The sequence below is a fragment of the Zophobas morio genome, unplaced genomic scaffold (genome assembly GCF_036711695.1).
Source record: "Zophobas morio isolate AGI-343-1 ecotype UQ-CSIRO unplaced genomic scaffold, CSIRO_AGI_Zmor_V1 ptg000108l, whole genome shotgun sequence".
In the NCBI taxonomy this organism is placed as follows: domain Eukaryota; kingdom Metazoa; phylum Arthropoda; class Insecta; order Coleoptera; family Tenebrionidae; genus Zophobas; species Zophobas morio.
This window is the reverse complement of record NW_026972213.1, coordinates 3,062,912-3,081,926: the sequence shown is the minus strand read 5'-3', so window position 1 is coordinate 3,081,926 and position 19,015 is coordinate 3,062,912. Positions and strand designations below refer to the sequence as shown.

Below are 19,015 nucleotides of genomic sequence, written 5' to 3'. Positions count from 1 at the left end.
CCTAGGGGCGGAGCCTAATTGCAAAATCCATATTTCGTTGCTGGCTCCAGTGTCAAAATCAGGTGATAACTGTTAATAAGTGCCATTTTCAGTTTATCAGTTAAAATATTCTCTTTTTTTTTAGTGCATTTTTTGTTCTTTCAAAAATTAAGACACTTTGCATTGACGCGCTGTCAAAAAACAGGCGTACCAATGAAACATTGAATAAAACTGTATAGCTTTTATTTATTATGTCAGCTTAATTCAACAGGTAGTAAGGAGAGATAAGTAGTGAGTTTTTAAAAGAAACGTAGATTTTAAAATTAGTGCTGATATTATTCAAGTAAGATCAAAACTTAGGAACGAAAATAGAAATTTGGGGCTGCCTTCAAATTTTGACAAAATTTCTGAAAACTCAATCATATTCGATTATCTTTGGGAATTGCGTTCAAACACGGCTGCAGCCAAGCGTACTTCGTTTTCAAAAACTTTAGTCTTAATTTCGTATCTATAAAAACCTGCATCCCTCGCAAATAACGCACAATCTACAAACACTTTAGTAATGCAGCATCAGCAACAAGGTTTTATCCACATTACTGATAATGCTCTGCAATTAATTATATTAGAAAAAACAGATTATATGTATTTTATTCTCAAGTTAAGTTAAAAATTGGCACATCAGGGTGCTTGGTGAACGTCAATGAGATTCAGTAACGTCATTATCACTTTCATAAATGACAGTATATGGTAAATTTAACGTCTTTTATTTTCTTCTGAACTCAGCAAAACACACACGCGTATAATTTCAATCAAGATTAAAGCAATGAACAATTTTTATACTGTAGTACTACAATATTTTTTTACTGTTTTATTATAAAAAAAAAACTGGTCAAATGACATTGACATGAACGTCTTATTCTCATTGCTTTTCATTGATCTATGAGAACCTGATTTACTCATCTTACACTTTTTTTAAATAAAATAGTGCTTAAAATGCTCGCCATTTACATCGTGACAATAATGAAGATGTGGTCAACTTTTATTTCTCACTCAGAAAAACAAAAATTAAGTTGAATTACAGAAGAGTTATACTACTTTTACACTTACTGACAGGTATAATAAATGTGTGCACCCGATTTATAAACATTTCCATTAAACTTATCTTTAATTTAACGGAATTTGTATCTTTTAGTATTGTGCTGAAAAATTTTGCATTCTGCTAGTGAACCATATTGCGACTCGGACTGAAATTACATAACTCGGCAAATTTCGTTAATTCAACTTCTTGGATAGTGTATCTTTACGAAAAAAATATGCCTCAGCATGTATCGGATATTGGTTACGCTTGAGAAAGCGAGAGAATATAACTTACAAATTGTTAAATACTTACAGGCATACCAGTAGAAATTATAACAGACAATTTTGTCCACATCCGTGGACTAAGACAGCTTTATTATAGTTTCTTCATTATGGACACTTATTGCTCCAATCACTTTGTTCGACCTTATCTTAAGCTTTGGTCCTCTACACGCAATGTCATTTAATGGAACAAGATTTGTCTCTTTTTCAACACTGATCCATCCAAGTTCTTCTCTTTCGGGAATCTCATTTAAAAAAAAACTGAACTTATGACGCCCTAGTGAAAGTAGTTATAAGCAATGGTGAGCTCCCAAACATAAATTTCCGCAAAACAAAAAAGCCGATGCCCGCCGAACAGACCGCCGTTAATAAATGTCTTTATGAAGCCTCGCAGAAATATGTGATGCATTCTCGCGTTGGGTTCCTTATTGTCACGTTTTCTCTTCTCGTTGATCACCTGCTGAAAAAGCGTTCTTCCCATTCCGATGCCAGCCGAGAATTTCGAATTTAGAGTTTCAGTAACTTCCTATTTGAATAAACAAGGCGAGGTCACGAGGTTACGTTGCAGTGCAGGTTGAAATATCAATAACTCTAACTCTGGGATGTATCTTTCAGCCGCAAGAATTATCGCAGGGACAATCACGACGAGGAATTAATAGAAGGAATGTCTTTTGACTCCAGCTAATGCCATAACGTATTGATTATATTGACAGCTCGTCTTTCTTTGTGCCTTTCAGATAACACATGTCTGAAGATTAATGATGCTTTCGCACTTTTCATGGTTTTACACCCATACATCGTGTTAACTCATTTACGTGCTGCTTAACAAATTGCTCCTTGGTGTCGATGAATAATTGGATAAAATACAATATCGAACGCGCCAATGCAATTGGACACGAATTTAACACTAATTAACGACGAGGAGGATTTCTCACGCAACATGTGTGGCAGGCTGGACTTTCGGTATTTTGACGCGACTACATTAAAAAATGATAAGAAATTTAATATGCTGTCCGTCGTGATGCACGAAATCTAATAATAAAGAATCCACACAACCTAGTCACAGCTTGACCACATAATGCTCGAAATGAAGGCTTATCCAATTACAGCCTAGTCCTCTATCTGTTTAGACAATCTTAACAAGATATTGATTTTGAAATTATTGATCTGTGATTAATCACAAAGTGCCCTGCCGCATGATTAAGCAATTTAGTACCACTATTATTGTCGAATAATTTACGGCTACAAACTAATTAATAACTAAATGAAAAATTTGAATATCTTACGCTAGCACCGATAAAAACATAATTTCAATAAACATTTCCGTACTACATCAATCAAGAAACTTGTGTGAAATCGATCACCTTGGGTGAATTTAAAAGTTTCATTACTAGTAAATTGTTCTAATTTGTTTTTGTGGGCCGGATTTGTTCCGATTCTTATTTGGTATTCCGACCAGTTTGTTTTAGCAAAATTGATATTGACCCCTGCGTTGAGAAACTTGTTCTGAGTGAGCAAAAAATTCTTGCGCATCGTAATTTGCCAAACATTAGAATATTGGGAGAGGGTCCTAAAAAAACACGCGTAGTGATCTTAGATTAATGTTCCTTAGTTTTCGATTGATGCTACATTACTGGAAAGCATTCTCTTCACAATCTGTTAACTTCGGGTACGACCTATATAACGCTTTCACTCTCCGTGTTACAAGATTCAGAATAGCACAACATTAAAGAGTGATTAATACGAGGTTACGTCACAAAACACAATAACAGTAAAATTCACCTACTTTATTTGCAGTGCCGACGAAGTTCAAAAATGGTAAAACGAAAGAAACTTGCGTTATATTTTACATTGTAAAAGTATAAGAGATAAAACGGTTGACATGAAATTAACCATGTAGCATGGAAACATTAACATAAATAAAATTGTCTGTCGTCAAACAACGTTACTACACAGCTGGGGTTTATCTATATCGTGAAAGAACCATTCGAAGAACAGTTTTTCTGCAAAATGACTTTCTTCGACTCGTGTTCTGGTTTACTAGACCACACAAGAATCACAGAAACTGTATTTGTCACCACTTAATTACCCACATCTTTTTGTCTTACTTTCTCCATTCTAGTTCTACATTTGTCCACTTTTTTGAATCTCAGATCGGATCGACTCACATTAAATTGCAACAGTGACAGCTTAAGTGCTCAGGGAACCGAACTTGTTGTCGCTCCGAAATACATCAATCAATTTAATTAGCCTCAGTCGCAAGCACATCTTAATGGGAATTAAAAGAAACTCTTCGTTTTCTGATGAGGAGAAAATTTTTGATTTATTCCTCCCATTAGATTTAATGCGACCAGTTACCATCCGTGCTCTTATTTTTTCCTCTAGCGACGATTTTTGAAAATTGTACCGTAGGAGTCCGCAACCCGTGTAATCGTCCGTTCCTAGCCCACAGATACTTTAAAATCGTCGATTTAATGGTTGTTATGCATAAACTATAGTTTTGTGACCTGGAGTGGCAATTATTACGTAAAATCACCGGCGCTTTTATGGGTTTAGGGTCATTAGAACTAGAGCTTCCGGGCTAATTCCAGATTAAATCCTTCCCTGGCGAGCTCGTGCCTGTGGACATTTATTACTGGAAAAATTTATACTGGATGTTGCGGTTTTATCGCCGCCCTCTTGTATTTTATTAAAAATCAATAGTGTCTGCATGTGGGTGAACAGCTTTATCGGTGCTTTATCAGTAGATCTTGCCTCAAATGGACGCTGTTACGTGTCATTAAGGAAAAACAGATAATTGTAAGCTCTGGAAAATTTTTTATGTCAAAAATCTTTACTCGACTTTACTACTTGTAATAATGAAAATAGATGATTTATGCAGCAAAGCACACAAAAAAACAGTATAACGATGTTTTACGTCTTCCAAATATGTATGTGTGGTTCAATTATCACAGGAGAACAATTCTTGCCAGCTTAAAAGTATGCAATTAGAAAAGTTACTTCTGATTATAAATAAACTTAACAAGTTTCTTTTCCACATGTTAAGCGAGTGTCAAGCAAAAATCGCCTTATAAAAAAAATAAAATTGGTCTTACGGTAAGAATTTTACAAAACAAATGTTTTAACCACTTTATGACTCTGACGACCACATCCAAGAGAGCTGCGTTCTTGTCAAGAGAGATATCATCTATGCGTATTGGTCAGTTTAAAGGTTTGGTAACGGTTATTGGTAAGTTTGTAAAGGATCGAACGTGCACAATTACATCTGAAAAATACTACCACTAAAGAGGGAATTACACGTACGTAGCCGTTACGAGCCCTGATAAACTGTAGTCAGAAGCATCTGCATGTTAATTCAATGCACATTTACATTTTTAACAAACAGCAGTAATTTTATAATAAATACTACACTACAACCTTGCCGGAAGTTTGAACTCAACTCCTACATTGAATAAACACAAAAACGTTCTTTCTATGTGCATGAATGAAAACATTTGGAACACAGTTTCTCCTCTTTTTGCTGCATAGTATTTAAGACTTCCATTGAAGTAAAAATATTGAACGATAGCACAAGAGGAAAGTAGGTAATTAGTTAATTAGAAGTACTAATAAAACAGATTTAAAAGTACGAATAGTATTAACCGATATACATTAATTATAGACATTAGACTCTAGAATAAGTGAGTATAACATAGATTTGATATTTCTGTAGCAATTTTGTAGTCAAAATGATAAATTGTTGTAAAAGTTCATTAATTTGTATACCCACACGGCACACTGTTAACTAACAATATTTCCAGGTATTTCCACTGGTTCTTATTTTACACTCTCACAATGCATAATCTCACTTTTCATATTCATAAGCAAAAAATCAGTTGTTTCCATCGATAAAATTACATAAAAATTACCATAACACAATCATCGTATTAATGAATGCAAAATATTGCAACCAGATGGTAACACATAATTCATGCATGGTATGTCAGTTCTTTTCATAAAATGCAAATAGAAAAAGACAAACGGTAGCACATACTCTGCAGGATGAGAAAAAAAAATAATAATGATACTCGGAAGCTGCTTATAATTACGGCCATTAAGCGTGCACTTATTTTAAAACTAGATCACCACAAACTAGTTCTGAGTAATTTTTCTAATCGACAGCAAAACACTCAAACCACTTCCTAATAATTTATTTTTGACAATACACGTCTCAATTAAACCTGACCTTAATACCACCTTTCCGTAGGCAGAACACTAGTTTTTTGCGTTCTTAGTAATGCAGAAATGTTGAAATAAATCGAAAGCACAAACCCAAACAGATAAATTAATCAAATCCACGCGTGGGCACCCAATTAGTGTAAACGTTCATTTCGAATTGATCGCTTTCTAAAAACCATTCAAATCGTTCATTTGCAGCACCTTGAAACGTTCGATTTGCTCCCGCGGTGTTAGATTAATATTCAACACCTTGCGGATGAATAAGAAACGGAGAAATGTCTCTTTGATAAAAACTGGTCAGCAGATAAGGAGGAAATTTCATTATAATAACCAGGCCATTTAGAGTTTTGCGGAATTTCTGATTTGGTGTGATGCATCCGGCGAGTTGGTACCACTGGCTGAATCGACTGTAGGATCATTTCCGCGATGTGGTCAAGCTTGACTGGCTGGAGATTGACATCGAGATGAGCGGCCTACGTGATTGAATCCAAAGCAAGCCATCTATCATGTCTACAAAAAGATCAGAACCGTTTGACTGGCGTAGTGTGGCGCAAACATAGTGTTAAAGTAGAGCAGTATAGGAGATCACGGTTTTTGATGTGATAGCGCTTGCTTAGTCGTATACATACTATATGTTTGCTTTAACGATGACTGCTTGAAAGTACTATTGTGTATAACAAGAGAAGGTTATTTTTAAAGCAACAATTAGTATTGTCTTCTTTGGTGGTCCTCCAATTAAACTTCCAGACAATATCAATGACTTGTCGATACTGATGTAAAGAATTTTTACGTTGAAATATACAAGTGACCTATAACTAACTGCACGTCGGTTTTATGGTGGCAGAATAGGAAACATAAGTTGAGTTCTGTTATACCATTTTAAACATGTTTTAAGTTTCGTTTTGTTGTTTTGTTGTTTCTTACTTATTGTTATCCAACTTGTACCATATTTAAGTCACGAAAACATTTGCCATCAGTTTTAGATCCACACTTAATACAAAATCCAATTTTTATATGTAGTAACCACAAGCACAAAACTTAATAAAACCAGTTCTGAATAACATATGCATGCAAAGACAGATCAAACAGATCTTGTTACAAAACAATCACTTTCAACAATGAAATTTGCCAAATCAGGAAGTCAGATTATATTTGTGACGCAGTATCGCCAAATGCTACAAATGAAATAAAATGGTAAAAAATACAAAATGTTGGTATAATTCCAGCCCAAAATTCACCTTTTGATATTTTAAGTATTTTACTATTGAAAGAAAACTGTATTAAGAAAAAAGCAAAGATTAAGTCCCACCCACCCGGCCCAATCTAAATTGTTATGAATTTTTCATTCCAGGTCATATATTTTAAATATTCTATTGTTTAGAGAAAACTGTAAAGAAATATTAAACCCCACCCACCCGCCCTGATCTGAATTATGATTCATTCGTTGTAAGATGGAGGGGCGGAGCTTAATTGCAAAATGCATATTTTTCTACGAAATTTACCATTTTGAATGTTTTTTCTCTTTATCAAAAGAAAATTACGTAAGTTTAAAAAAACATGCCTAATATAAACCCCGCCCACCCACCCCATCTCAGTTGTGATGATTGTTTTTATTCATCATGAACCGGGAGGTGGAGCTTAATTACAAAATCTATATTTCTCTAAAAAAAAATACCATTTTGAATATGTTTTAAGTTTCTTGTTATGAAAAGAAAATTAGATATATTAAAAAAGCAAGGCTAAATATAAGCCCCGCCCACCTGCCCGATCTCGGTTGTGATGATTTTTTTATTCGTCCTGAGCTGGAGCGGAGTTCAATTGCAAAATCCATATTTCCTTGCAAAAATGTACCATTTTAAATATTTTTAATGAAACCAATTCTGAATAACATGGCTGCAAAAAATTAGTAACAAATAAACCCACTACAAGAAAGGTTTTGATATTAAAAAACCACTCTACCGGTAACATAGAACGAATAGTCTGGGGAGATTATTGGTGCCAAGCTGTGCTGTCAAAAAAATGGAGGTTAGGATGATTATGGTTTTTATTCAAAACAGGTTGTTTTTGTTTATTTTATTTTAGAGTGAAATTCGCCGGATCTTAGTAGGCCACAGCCGGGAACCAATCAGGAAGTTAGATTATATTTGTAGCACAGCATTGCCATATGCTACGAATAAAATAAAATGGTAAAAATACTTAATTCTAACCTCAGATTCACCATGTGATATTTCAAGTATTCTATCGTTGAGACAAAATTATATTACGAAAAAAAAGGCAAAGATAAAGCCCCCCCCCCCGTCTCTATCTAAATTGTTATGAATTTTTCATTCGTCGTCAGATGGAGGGGCGGAGCTTAATTGCAAAATCCATACTTCTCCAGAAAACTTTACCATTTTGAGTATGTTTTAAGTTTCTTGTTATGAAAAGAAGATTAGATATATTTAAAAAACAAGGCTAACTATAATAATATAATAATTCTAAATTACCGGGTAATACGTTACTAATTTTTGTGTAGAAAATAAAATTACTAAATATAATATGGCAAATTCGGGAAAAGGAAAGCTTTCTAAGATGCCTTTCGTGAATATTTTTATTTGATTGATAGTAACTACGAAAGAAGTTATAATTCTTTATTTACAAAAAATCACACAAGCACAGTAATTTGAGTTTTTCGTGTGATAATTTGCATTAATTTTCTAAATTCTAAAACAAAGATGAACGATTTAGACTCAAGTTTACCTACTGTATAGTATGCAACATTTTATAAAGCTCTCTAGACACTTGTTCTTCAAACATTCGCTCCGCTTGTGCCTAAATAAGCTCAATCTATACAATAATATACTATTACAGAAGACTGGCGGAGCCAGAAGGGCCATATAGGGGCACGGTTTATATGTTTTTTAATACGTTACAAGCTACAACTGACATGTTGTAGTATATACTGGAACAACGTACGTTAAATGGATGCTGTACTTTTCCTTTCAGATTATTTTTTAATATCTCTTAGATAAATAAAAATAAATTTGTCATATTACATCTGTATAGTTTATGGTAAAAAAATGGCACTTTCTGCTTTTGTGAAATATTTAATTTTAATATTTAACAAATATTTATGTACTGCTTGGGTTGGAACAATCTTTATAAGCATAAAATGACTGTTGGAATTTGATTTTTAAATTCATATTTCATTATTATGCGGAAGAGTGATAATGCAAATACGAAATGCAATCACTTAAGGATAAAAACAGCCATAAAGGATGAAAGGAAATCGATCGGTAGGCTTGGTTATGGTGGTTGATCTCTTGTTGACAGGAAGAATTCAATCGATTTTTTTCTTTGCTTTTTTTAAAATACTTGACGTTTACACAGATATCTACTTTGTCATGGTTAACTAACTCGTGTTAGTCTTAGAAAACTTAATGCGGCTATTAAAGCGAATACAAGTACTGAAGATATATAAAATATATATTATAACATATTTTGTTGTTTCAGCATTTTCTAGCCAAATGTTTCTATAACGTAATGGCATTTTATTTTTAAATATTTAATAACAGTTAAAGGTAAAAAATTAGTCGAAGGTTATTTCAACAGAACTTCCCCCGCCCCTGAATTACAAAAAAAGAAATCCACCTTTTTCAAAAAAATATAAAATTTGATTAGGTGATTTTTGTGTGAGTACCCTTAGCGTATATATATTTTTGCAAGGCCACGTACAATTTCAATAGGTGCAGTGTAATAAGAAAACAGTATTGCATTCCCAAATTTTCGAGAAAATGGAGTGACTTTCATGAGTCACCCTGTATAAGCAATTCAAAAACTTTTAATGCAATGATAAATCATAAGTATAGATTCATTATATTTTGCACATTTTGGATATGACTTGATAAATTTGAAAAAGCAATAACTAAATATATACCTATTTCCAAAATATCAGTTTCGAAATTTCTTACTTAGAAAAACCGATGAATTTAAACAGATACTGCTATAGAAATCATACTAAACTTCGTAAAGAATATATCTAATGAAATTTAATGTTTAAATTTATTATAGACTACTGAAACGAGAAAGAAACTCTTCTTTTAATAAAAAACTACTTTTATGGTGTTCCATGAATTTGTAGATATCTAAAAGATCCTCATGACAGACTGACTACTTTTTTGGTATTTCTGCTTGTATAATTATAGTAGTTAACCTAAATAGGTTTAATTCATGAACAAGGGAATACTACACGAAAAAAAGTCCCGTTTCCTAGAAAGCAACAACAACTTATTCATCAAAGTGATACAAAAATAAAAAATCATGAATAAAATTTACCCATATAAGGTTAAAACGGCTTTTAGAAAAATAAAAGATAATAAGCAGATATGATGAATGAAATTATTTAACGTTAATTGCAGTGGTCGGCTGTAACACGATATTAAATTATCTGCATAAAATTTTAATTTACATTACAAAACAACGAAGAGCGGAAGGGAAGAGAAAGAAGAAAATTATTTATATGTAAAACACCGCAACGACGATGTATTTACAGGCGATAATAATAATTTGAAGTTATGAATTTTTAGTTATCAAAAATTCTTTCTAACTTCTTGAAAGTTGTCAAATTTTGATTTTTATATACCACTATTTAAATGAGTTTCTGACTTTAAAATGCGTTATCTACAGGATGGTTAAAAAATGACGCACTAACTCTGACACTTTGTTAAGGACTGTAAGAGTAAAGAATACAAAAGATTTAAAAGTTGTTCAGAACCTCACAATAGTGGCTAATTTTTCACTTTTTTAAATTCATCTACCTAAATCTAAGTATATTTTATTTTTGTATGTGGACATCATATTACTGTTAGAAATGTTTTAATAATTTTTCTCGAACTCAAGTTTGTGATTTTAATAATCTGAGTCAGTGAACTATTTTTTTATTTTAATTTTCATACCCCATTCTATTAATATCTTGAACGCCGTAAAAATAATCAGATATTCACTTTTGAAAGCAAAAAAACTTCTACTGATTAAACGTTTTTGCGTAAATCCTACACATTAAGATTATAATTTTCCGTATCAACCGGAGTTAAATTGCACATCTAAAAGCCTCGCCTAATAAAAATTATTCAGCGACATAAACTTAATACACGACGCGAAAATTTTTGTCTTATCAAAACCATAAACGCTAATTAAATGTAAAAACCGCCATTCCTCAAATTATTTACGCTGCACAAAGCTGTGTTAATTTACAACTTTAACAAAATCATCAAAACGCAATTAAACTTAAACAAGTTTCGTCATCCATTGAGATTATCCACACATTCAACTTAAACGAGCAATAAAAAAACCGTATAAACAGTCGTAAATCCTGCACAGACAGCAGGAAAATGAATAATTACTCACTCATCAATTTCCCTGGTCAAGTCTAACGAATTAATCCCAAGAGTCGCATTCGTCCTTCCTTCGTCAAAAGTAAATCCCTGCTGTTTGGTCACAATCGCGTTTTCGTACACCCTGGTGCTTTGAGTATCATCCACGTTTTCGTATTTCTTCTTTTCTTGTTGCACTCTTTTTCCGTACAGTTGTCTGTAGTATTTCTCCTGGTCACCGTACATCCAACACACTTTCCACCATTGCTTACACATCAAAACGTTGGCAGAAGCACTCGCATTTTCACGTTTTAATGCCTGATTCGACATCTCCGTCACACTTTTCATTTTCGACCTAAACCGATCGATCAGACAGGTGCTTTACTAACGCGTGAAATTTTATTGTGCTTAGAAAAAAAGACAAATAAAATTTTAACCGAACTTTTGTCAGAATCTCTTCTCCTGAATTATAGTGAGCTCTTGTTAATCGTGGATTTAAATATAATATTTATTTTTTTTTTACAACATCTTAAATTTTTGATACATTCTGTTAAGATCTGCATCTATTTCTCTATCTCTTTCACTTTGGCGCCAAGCAGAAACTTAAATTTAAAAGCACATTTAAATCATTAATTCTAGTGAAAATAAGAATGACATCATTTCCGCCCTTGAGGAGCACTAGCCCTCCAATGCGCCAGGTCTCGACAACGTGAATTTCTTTGTAAGTCTTGCATTTTCACGTTTCAGCGGATGATTCGACACCCCTGTCATACGTTACCTTTGCCACCTCGACCATTGGATCAGACAGGTGCTTTATAAATGCGTGAAATCCTATTGTGCTTTGTGGAGCATCGCGAGTAACGCAAATAAAATTTAAATCGATAAGCTTTTGTCGAAACTATATCTTATTAGCGCTGAAAGGCAACAGGTTCCTTTTAAGGATGACAGTGGACCGATTAGAGGTTGAATAAATCGTAAGAGGCATCTTCAGCACGAGCAGATTTCGTCTACTGTAATAATCAGCCGCTTTAAATGAGCAGCAGCCGGATTTTTTATGTGGACTGGTTTTTAAAGAGTGTTAATGGTGTGTTTTCGCGCTTTACTATTCACCCTTGAAATTAAAAGTGACGTGGCCATCAATAGCTGCAATTACGACAAGACCAGGAAAGTGTAATTGTGTGTACATGAGCGCAGAAAGTGGTTTTTTCAGGACGCGGATGGAGACGTATTCAATTGGTGGGTACAAAACGTGTAATTAAAGAGGCGACTATGTAAACTGCATTGTTAAACAACAAAGGAAAGCGATGGTTTGGACGAAATTTGCTCATTTAGGTACGATTTACACTATTAACACTTCTTGGTGAAGAACACGGCGCTTTGTCAGTAGCTTCAGTGATTACACAAGAAATTACTCAGCCAATTTTCAGAAACTCCATAATGTATCAAAAATTGTACAAACAAATATAAATATTTCTTCACTATATTTTTATTTCTACATCTTAGTGACACAATAATTCTGCTCATATGAAATGTAATCCTGCTCAGTTAGAAAATATTTTCATTAATAGTCTACATTCAAAAAACTGGTAATTAAAAATTAATTATAATGCACAATGGAGTAATAGCAAAAATTTCGTACAGTTGGGGTAGAAGACAAGATGAGGAGAGTTTACAAAAACGACAAAGTGGTGGTTCTATGGAACAGCTTGACTAGATGTCGTCACAAAAGATTTGGTTTATAAAGAGATTATTATTATTATTATTATTCGTATAAAGAAAAGTACCTATGTTTGGAAACTGAATCACTTGTGAATAACAGGTGCAAATAGAATTTTAAGGACGAGTAAAATTCCTCGCCGAGCGTTGAGAAAAAATTCTGACTAAATGATGTATTCACGTATTCCTCCAACAATGCAAGACATTTCCGGATTCCGGACACATTAAAGAATTCAAACACTCGACTACTGCTCGTAACTAACATCTTCACATGCCTTCTTCAAACTAAAATGCTTAGAAGTTGTCTTAAGATAAACGACGCCGCATGAAAGATTTACAGCTGTTGGCCTAAAGCGGGTTTTCGTTTTTTAAAGGTTTCCACAGGTATGCTGAGGGGAATCGTTACGTGGACGAAAATTGGTCCCAATTAGGTCTAATTTTTTAGCTTTTGTGAGTCCGTCATGGAGATTTGTTAACGTCAAGATAAAAATCCTAGCGATAGCGTGCGCTTAAGTTTAGTCGGGATTAAGCGAGACGATGAACTGTGTAAATGTTGATATTTACTCAGAGACACGTACAGGTGAAACGGTAACGGCTACTTGGAGTTCTAACTGAAAATACAAATAAGGACTGATAAGAAAGTGTAAATAGTGTGTTTAAAGTGTTGCGTTATTCTACGAGTTTGTAGAATTTGACGTTGAAATATGTTGGCACTAGGCAAATTCATTCGGAGATGATTTAAAAATTGTCGTTTGCTCAAGTGGCGCTGAAATGACGAACAACAAAAAAGTGTAAACTGTAAATTTACATAAATCTCGTTTGCTTGTGCAAACAGTCAAAAATTTGGACAGCTTGTATACCACATGCTCCGGTAGCGAGTTCATCTTATATTTGTAACCAACATGACAGGTTGATTAAGTTTAAGAAGATTAAGGAATTACTGGAGATCCCTTACCTCGTTCTATTTTTTTGCCGACAACAAATATAAATCGAAAAGGTAACAAATGCAAATTTTTTTTTCGTATATTAAAAACATTACTCAAGCTTCAGTAAAGCTTGAAAAAAATGTTATTATTTCACTCTCGAGTTAATGCTCTAAGAAAATTATCCATGGTCTGACCTAACCTTCACTAACAGCATTTTAAACTTCTTGTTTATCAGGTGTGAAATCAAATCATTTATGCAAATTTGCTTAAGTATCATCTTTTAATGTATTTCAAATAGTTCTGCTTTTAAAAACTCCAATAAAAATTAGTTAAAATATTTAAAACTACACTTGAACATCCATTAACATGTTGTTAACAAATCGGTTTTATTAGTAATCTACAAAAGTTCATGTCATTTTGTAAGTTGGTAAACTTTACGACGTAAACAAGAAGAATCAATTTATTGGACCAGAACTGATTTCAATTCTTTTCGTTAAATTTCATTATTGTACATACTATAATCGAAGAACAAATATTTCGCATTAGTTTTCCTTCAGTATTATAACAAGAGATTCAATATGCTTGGACAAACACAATAAGTAAAGTTACTTTCATATAAGTGAAATGGATAACTTGTAATGCACCCCTTAACCCGTGAAGTCTTGCACAATAAAACGTTATTAAAGCTTTTCAGTTGAGTGAACATCAGTGCTTTGTCACTTTAACCACCTGCTCGCGACAAAACCTCAATATATACCAAGGAACTTTAAAACTAAGGATTTTGATATTTTTTAGAACTGCCCGTATACAAAAGTCATCAATTTCTTCGACAGAAAAAAGTATTCGAAAATTACATCTGAAATTTCAAAGTTTGGAAATCGTCTGCTTAACAAAATTGCCAGGATACAGACGACACGACCAGAAAATATGGAAAAAGACATGAAACAGTCAAATTGTCACACATGTGATGTTCAACGTAGTCGTGAGCTGCGTTCGCTCTCAGTAACTCACTGCAGGAGTCGTTTTTATTGTTTGGGAGGTATAGAAAAAATATGTGGTACTGTTCTGAATTATAATAGTTCATGTTTTTGTAATAAAATGAACGGATGGAGATATTTTTGATTTCCTTTTGCATGTAGCGGATATCGAACTGGGGTCATTTAATCTCAAAAAAACAGGTACTTTTCCCCACAAAACTTTTCTGTTACGGTCGATTTGAAATTCTCTTGCGGAACAAACGTGAACGTTATACTCTGTGAACGATGGGTGTACACTGTACATATAAGATCTAGATTTCAGAATATTTGCTTCCGTCATGGTACGAAGACATTGTTTCATAATATCCCTTGCTTGAATTATTGGAAGTTAATATACTATTGTGAAGGTACGTAGACCACTAGAAAAGACCAAGATTTGTTCAATTAAAACAGCAAGTATTTTAATTTTTTTTTCTATGGCTGATCCAATATGTGCACTACAATTAAATTACTGTGCTGCAGCAATATCAATTTTATCATCACCAAGTAAACGTAAAAGTATGTAATCAATTATTTCATATTACATCATATTTATAAACGAACAAAATTAAGGTGCAATCGTACTTGTGATTTCTTAATCCACTTTTATTTTTGAAGTTTAGGTATACATCTAGCTTTTTGGGAAAAAATTCAAAACTGTACCAGAAAATTTGAAAACCATCTTGGAGAATACAAAAATGGAATCTATTTTAAAATGATCCTAAATATGCTAAAGCGACGATCAAAATTTATACGTTAATCTTCTCTAAAAACTTGATGACGTAATTTCAAGATATTGTGTAGATAAATCTTATAATAATAATAACCTCTTTATATGATAATGAACATGTAAAAAAAAAAGAAAAGAGAAAAAAATGAATCTATGTTTCAAATGCTTTAATGAACAATGTTAAATTTTCAATCGTTGACTTGACATTATAAACAATTTGCATCGGTTATAATTACAATATGTACTGTAAAGCTTTGACAACCTATACTCTTCAACTTGACTATCCACATGGATCATTCGTCGTGTCTCAACTACTATCACACCAACACCGCACAAACTTTCCTTTTATAGAAACCAAACTTGCCAGATCGAAGAGTGAAGACTCACTTTCTGTCAAGTGTGCAGTTCCTCGCCGCTCCGCAATCAATAATGCTAATTACGGAATTAGCCAGCTGATTTCAATAAAGCATGTTCTGTGCCGATTGCATCTATTTGGGTTAGGTCGTAATGGTTGACGGGCGACTTCCCTTGACGCATAATCTGCTTACGACGTCCATTAACCTGGCTGATTTATAGTCAATAGAATATTCACGGCGGATTAGTGCTCCGATTTGCAAGTTTGAGAACTGCTGCTCACAACTTTATAAATAATTCCGGACCGTTGTAACTATAAATCGAGAGTTGAAGAACAGTTCAGTTCCATAACAATCTAAGTAGCTAATTTCTAATCAGCGGAACATTTCCTGCTCGGCGATTTATAGACTTCTTCGCGTTTTCTACCACTTTCGTTGCGTCTCACGCTCAAAATATTTACCGGTGAGTCTTTGCTTACGATGCCGTGATGCCTCTGATGGAAATTAGATGAGGTGAGGTATTGATGGTTGCTGGTAGAGGACTAATTGGTGTCATTTCTCATATTTTGTTAATGGGATCGTAAATTTCCTAAGCCGGATGAGTAAATTGCGTTCGCTAATGGAGATATGGAAAAGAGTAGCAAAGGATGGCGCGTTCTTAAATTGGATGATCTATGAAAATTATTTGAAGATATAGTGATATTCAGTTCAGATACAAGACTAAGCGAAAGTAAATTAGAAGATCTAAAAACAACCTCGAACAGCAGGAAAAAACTGATTAAGTGAATTTTCAGAAAGTCTTGGTTTTTCTTCTAGGCGTTAGTTCTGGACGATAGTGAGACAAGCAAAGGCTCAAGTGATGGTATTTTTCATTGTTAACCATCGCAAGTTTTTAACTCAGTAACACGATTAAGAGTTTGTTGCACATAAATAAATTGTAAATAAACTGATACAGTGTAGTTACGACATAGTTGCACATATTATTATTTATGCAAATATAAACATAAAAAGTATATTAAAGATTCTAAGTGGTATTTGCTAACAATTTATTATTAAAATTAGATGAAAATACGAAATACATACAGTAGATGCAAAATGTATGGAAAACTTAAAAACAGAGAAAATGGGTCTACTAAAATAAAAACTGCGAAAGTAAAAAGGAAAGAGTTTTATAATAACAAAATTTTTGTCGTTTATAAGAATATCAGTAACAAACTATGACTTTCGATATTTTCCCATAGAAAGCAAAGAGCTTTAAAGAGTTTTGTTCAAAATTTGTCCTTAAAATATAGATGAAATTAATTGCATTAAACCTTAATGCATGTGGTTGATCAAAAAGTGTTGGACCTTATAAGATACATTGAGACAGTGGGGCAACCAGCGAAACCTAAACACTCTAATTTTGATAACAATTGAGAAAAAGTTAATTGTTAAACACTGATTTTTCTTATTTCTCAAATAATGTCTTGGTGAGATGTAAATAACGAGGGTCTTCAATAAAATATTCAGTATTTAAATACAATACTATAAAAATGAATTCTGATTTTCTTCACTTAAAAATTAGGAGTAGCAAAGTTATATTAATAATAATTAATATGTTTCATAAAAACTAAAAATATATCCAAGTCACCAAAAAAAATTGGTAATTTGTTGACTCCTTGACATTATATAGCCACTTCGCACATCAACAAACACTGTGTTATTGATTACTACTGAGATATGAGTACAGTTGTCTTAAATTCGGAGAAAATAAATCTGCTTAAACTTGTTTCCAGGGAACAGTACACATTTAATATTCACCAAATTAGAAGATGAACAATTTCCAGAAAATCTTCGTTTTTCTAGTAATACTGTCTATAAAACTGAACCAACACAAGTAAAAGTTCAACGGTCCAAAGGTACTGATGGTCAATTGTGGAAATTTGTACGCGGGAACAGGCCTGAATTATTTTTCATCGTTAATCATAGCAATGGGTAAGCAGTTTTTAAAACTGAAACATTAATGGCAAATAACAATTACAGGTTAGTTCTTGATTTTGTAAGGCGTGGAGGTTATGATCACCTTATTGCCAATAACCGACGAGACACGTTGAATCAGCAATGGAAGTTTGGTGATAATGGTAACATTGTTAACGTAGGCAAACAACAAAGCTTGGACATACACAGAAATAATTTTACTGTAGGAAATTTTATTGTGCTGCATGCGGAACATAGTGGGCAGAATTAAAAGTTTGTTGTACATAAGAAATAAGTTGTAAATGAACTAATATAGTGTAGTTAATTATATTTAGATGAAATTTTGCAATATGTATGCACATGCCAAAAATTAAAAGCAAAAAACAGGTCGACTTAAATAAACACTACCAAAAGAAAAAAAAAGCAGACTTACAATTGGACCAAATTTAAAAAAAAATCTTTATTACATAAAAATTGAAACTGAAATATTTTTGTTCAACAAAACTTTGACACCAATTTAAAAGAATATTAGTAGCAAACTCTGAACCTCCATGTTACTCATTGCAAGCGAGTATTTTTAAATCAAGACTCTTATATCAAATTTTAGTAATTTTTGCTTCTACCTATAGAAAATACAAAAACTTAAAGCGATTTTAAATCTAACGCAGTAAATGCTCAAATTGGGACCAACAAAAAAGAATTATTAGAGAAGTAATCTTTATGATTTTAACGGTTTTATGTGGAATCTGTCTATCAAATATAGAAGAAATTGCATGAAACTTTAAGGCATGTGGTTCCTCAAAAAGTTTAGGATACTTTAAAATATATTAAGATAATGGGGCAAACCAAAAATATAATTTTGATGATGAGAATTGGCAACGAGTTCATTGTTAAAAATTTTTTTTTTAAGATGTCTTTCGGAAAGACAAATAACAAAGATCTTCAATCACATATTCATATTAAATATTAGACTACCATAACACAAAAAAAAATCTATTATTTATGCTATGGTAATAGATAATAATTAATTAATTAATCTGTATCATAAAAAATAAAAATATATCTAAGTCACGGAAAAAAAAACTTGATAAATTGTTGACACTTGTGCAAACTGTATTTAAATATAACCATTTTGCAACATTAACAAACACCGTATTGTTTATTACTACTGAGATATGATTACAGAGTTGTTCCAAATTTGAATAAAATAAATCTGCTTTAATATGTTGCTCAGAATCAGTTGTATTACGCACAAAACACATTTAACATTTACCAAATTAGAGAATGAACAATTTTCAGAAACTGTTCGTTTTTCTTGTAATACTTTCCATAAAAATCATACCGTCGATGTCAACCTGCAGTGAAGACAATTTGTATATCATAAAAAATGTCTTCTCGGAATTAGTTCTGG

The 19,015-nt window shown here is 32.9% G+C and overlaps 1 protein-coding gene across 7 annotated transcripts in view; it reads right to left on the bottom strand.

Moving 5' to 3' along the window:
- Positions 1–19,015, bottom strand: part of LOC135144785 (protein prickle-like) — an 889,236-nt gene that overhangs the window by 113,859 nt on the left and 756,362 nt on the right. For 2 of the 7 annotated variants that reach the window (XM_064076860.1, XM_064076859.1), the window contains exon 2: positions 10,942–11,262. The exons of 4 other annotated variants lie outside the window; for them this stretch is intronic. In XM_064076860.1, the coding sequence (XP_063932930.1) occupies positions 10,942–11,255 (314 nt within the window). In that variant the 5' untranslated portion in view covers positions 11,256–11,262. Of the gene's footprint in view, positions 1–10,941; positions 11,263–11,685; positions 12,347–19,015 lie in introns of those variants that run through there. One more of the 7 variants, XM_064076861.1, reaches the window with a different exon arrangement.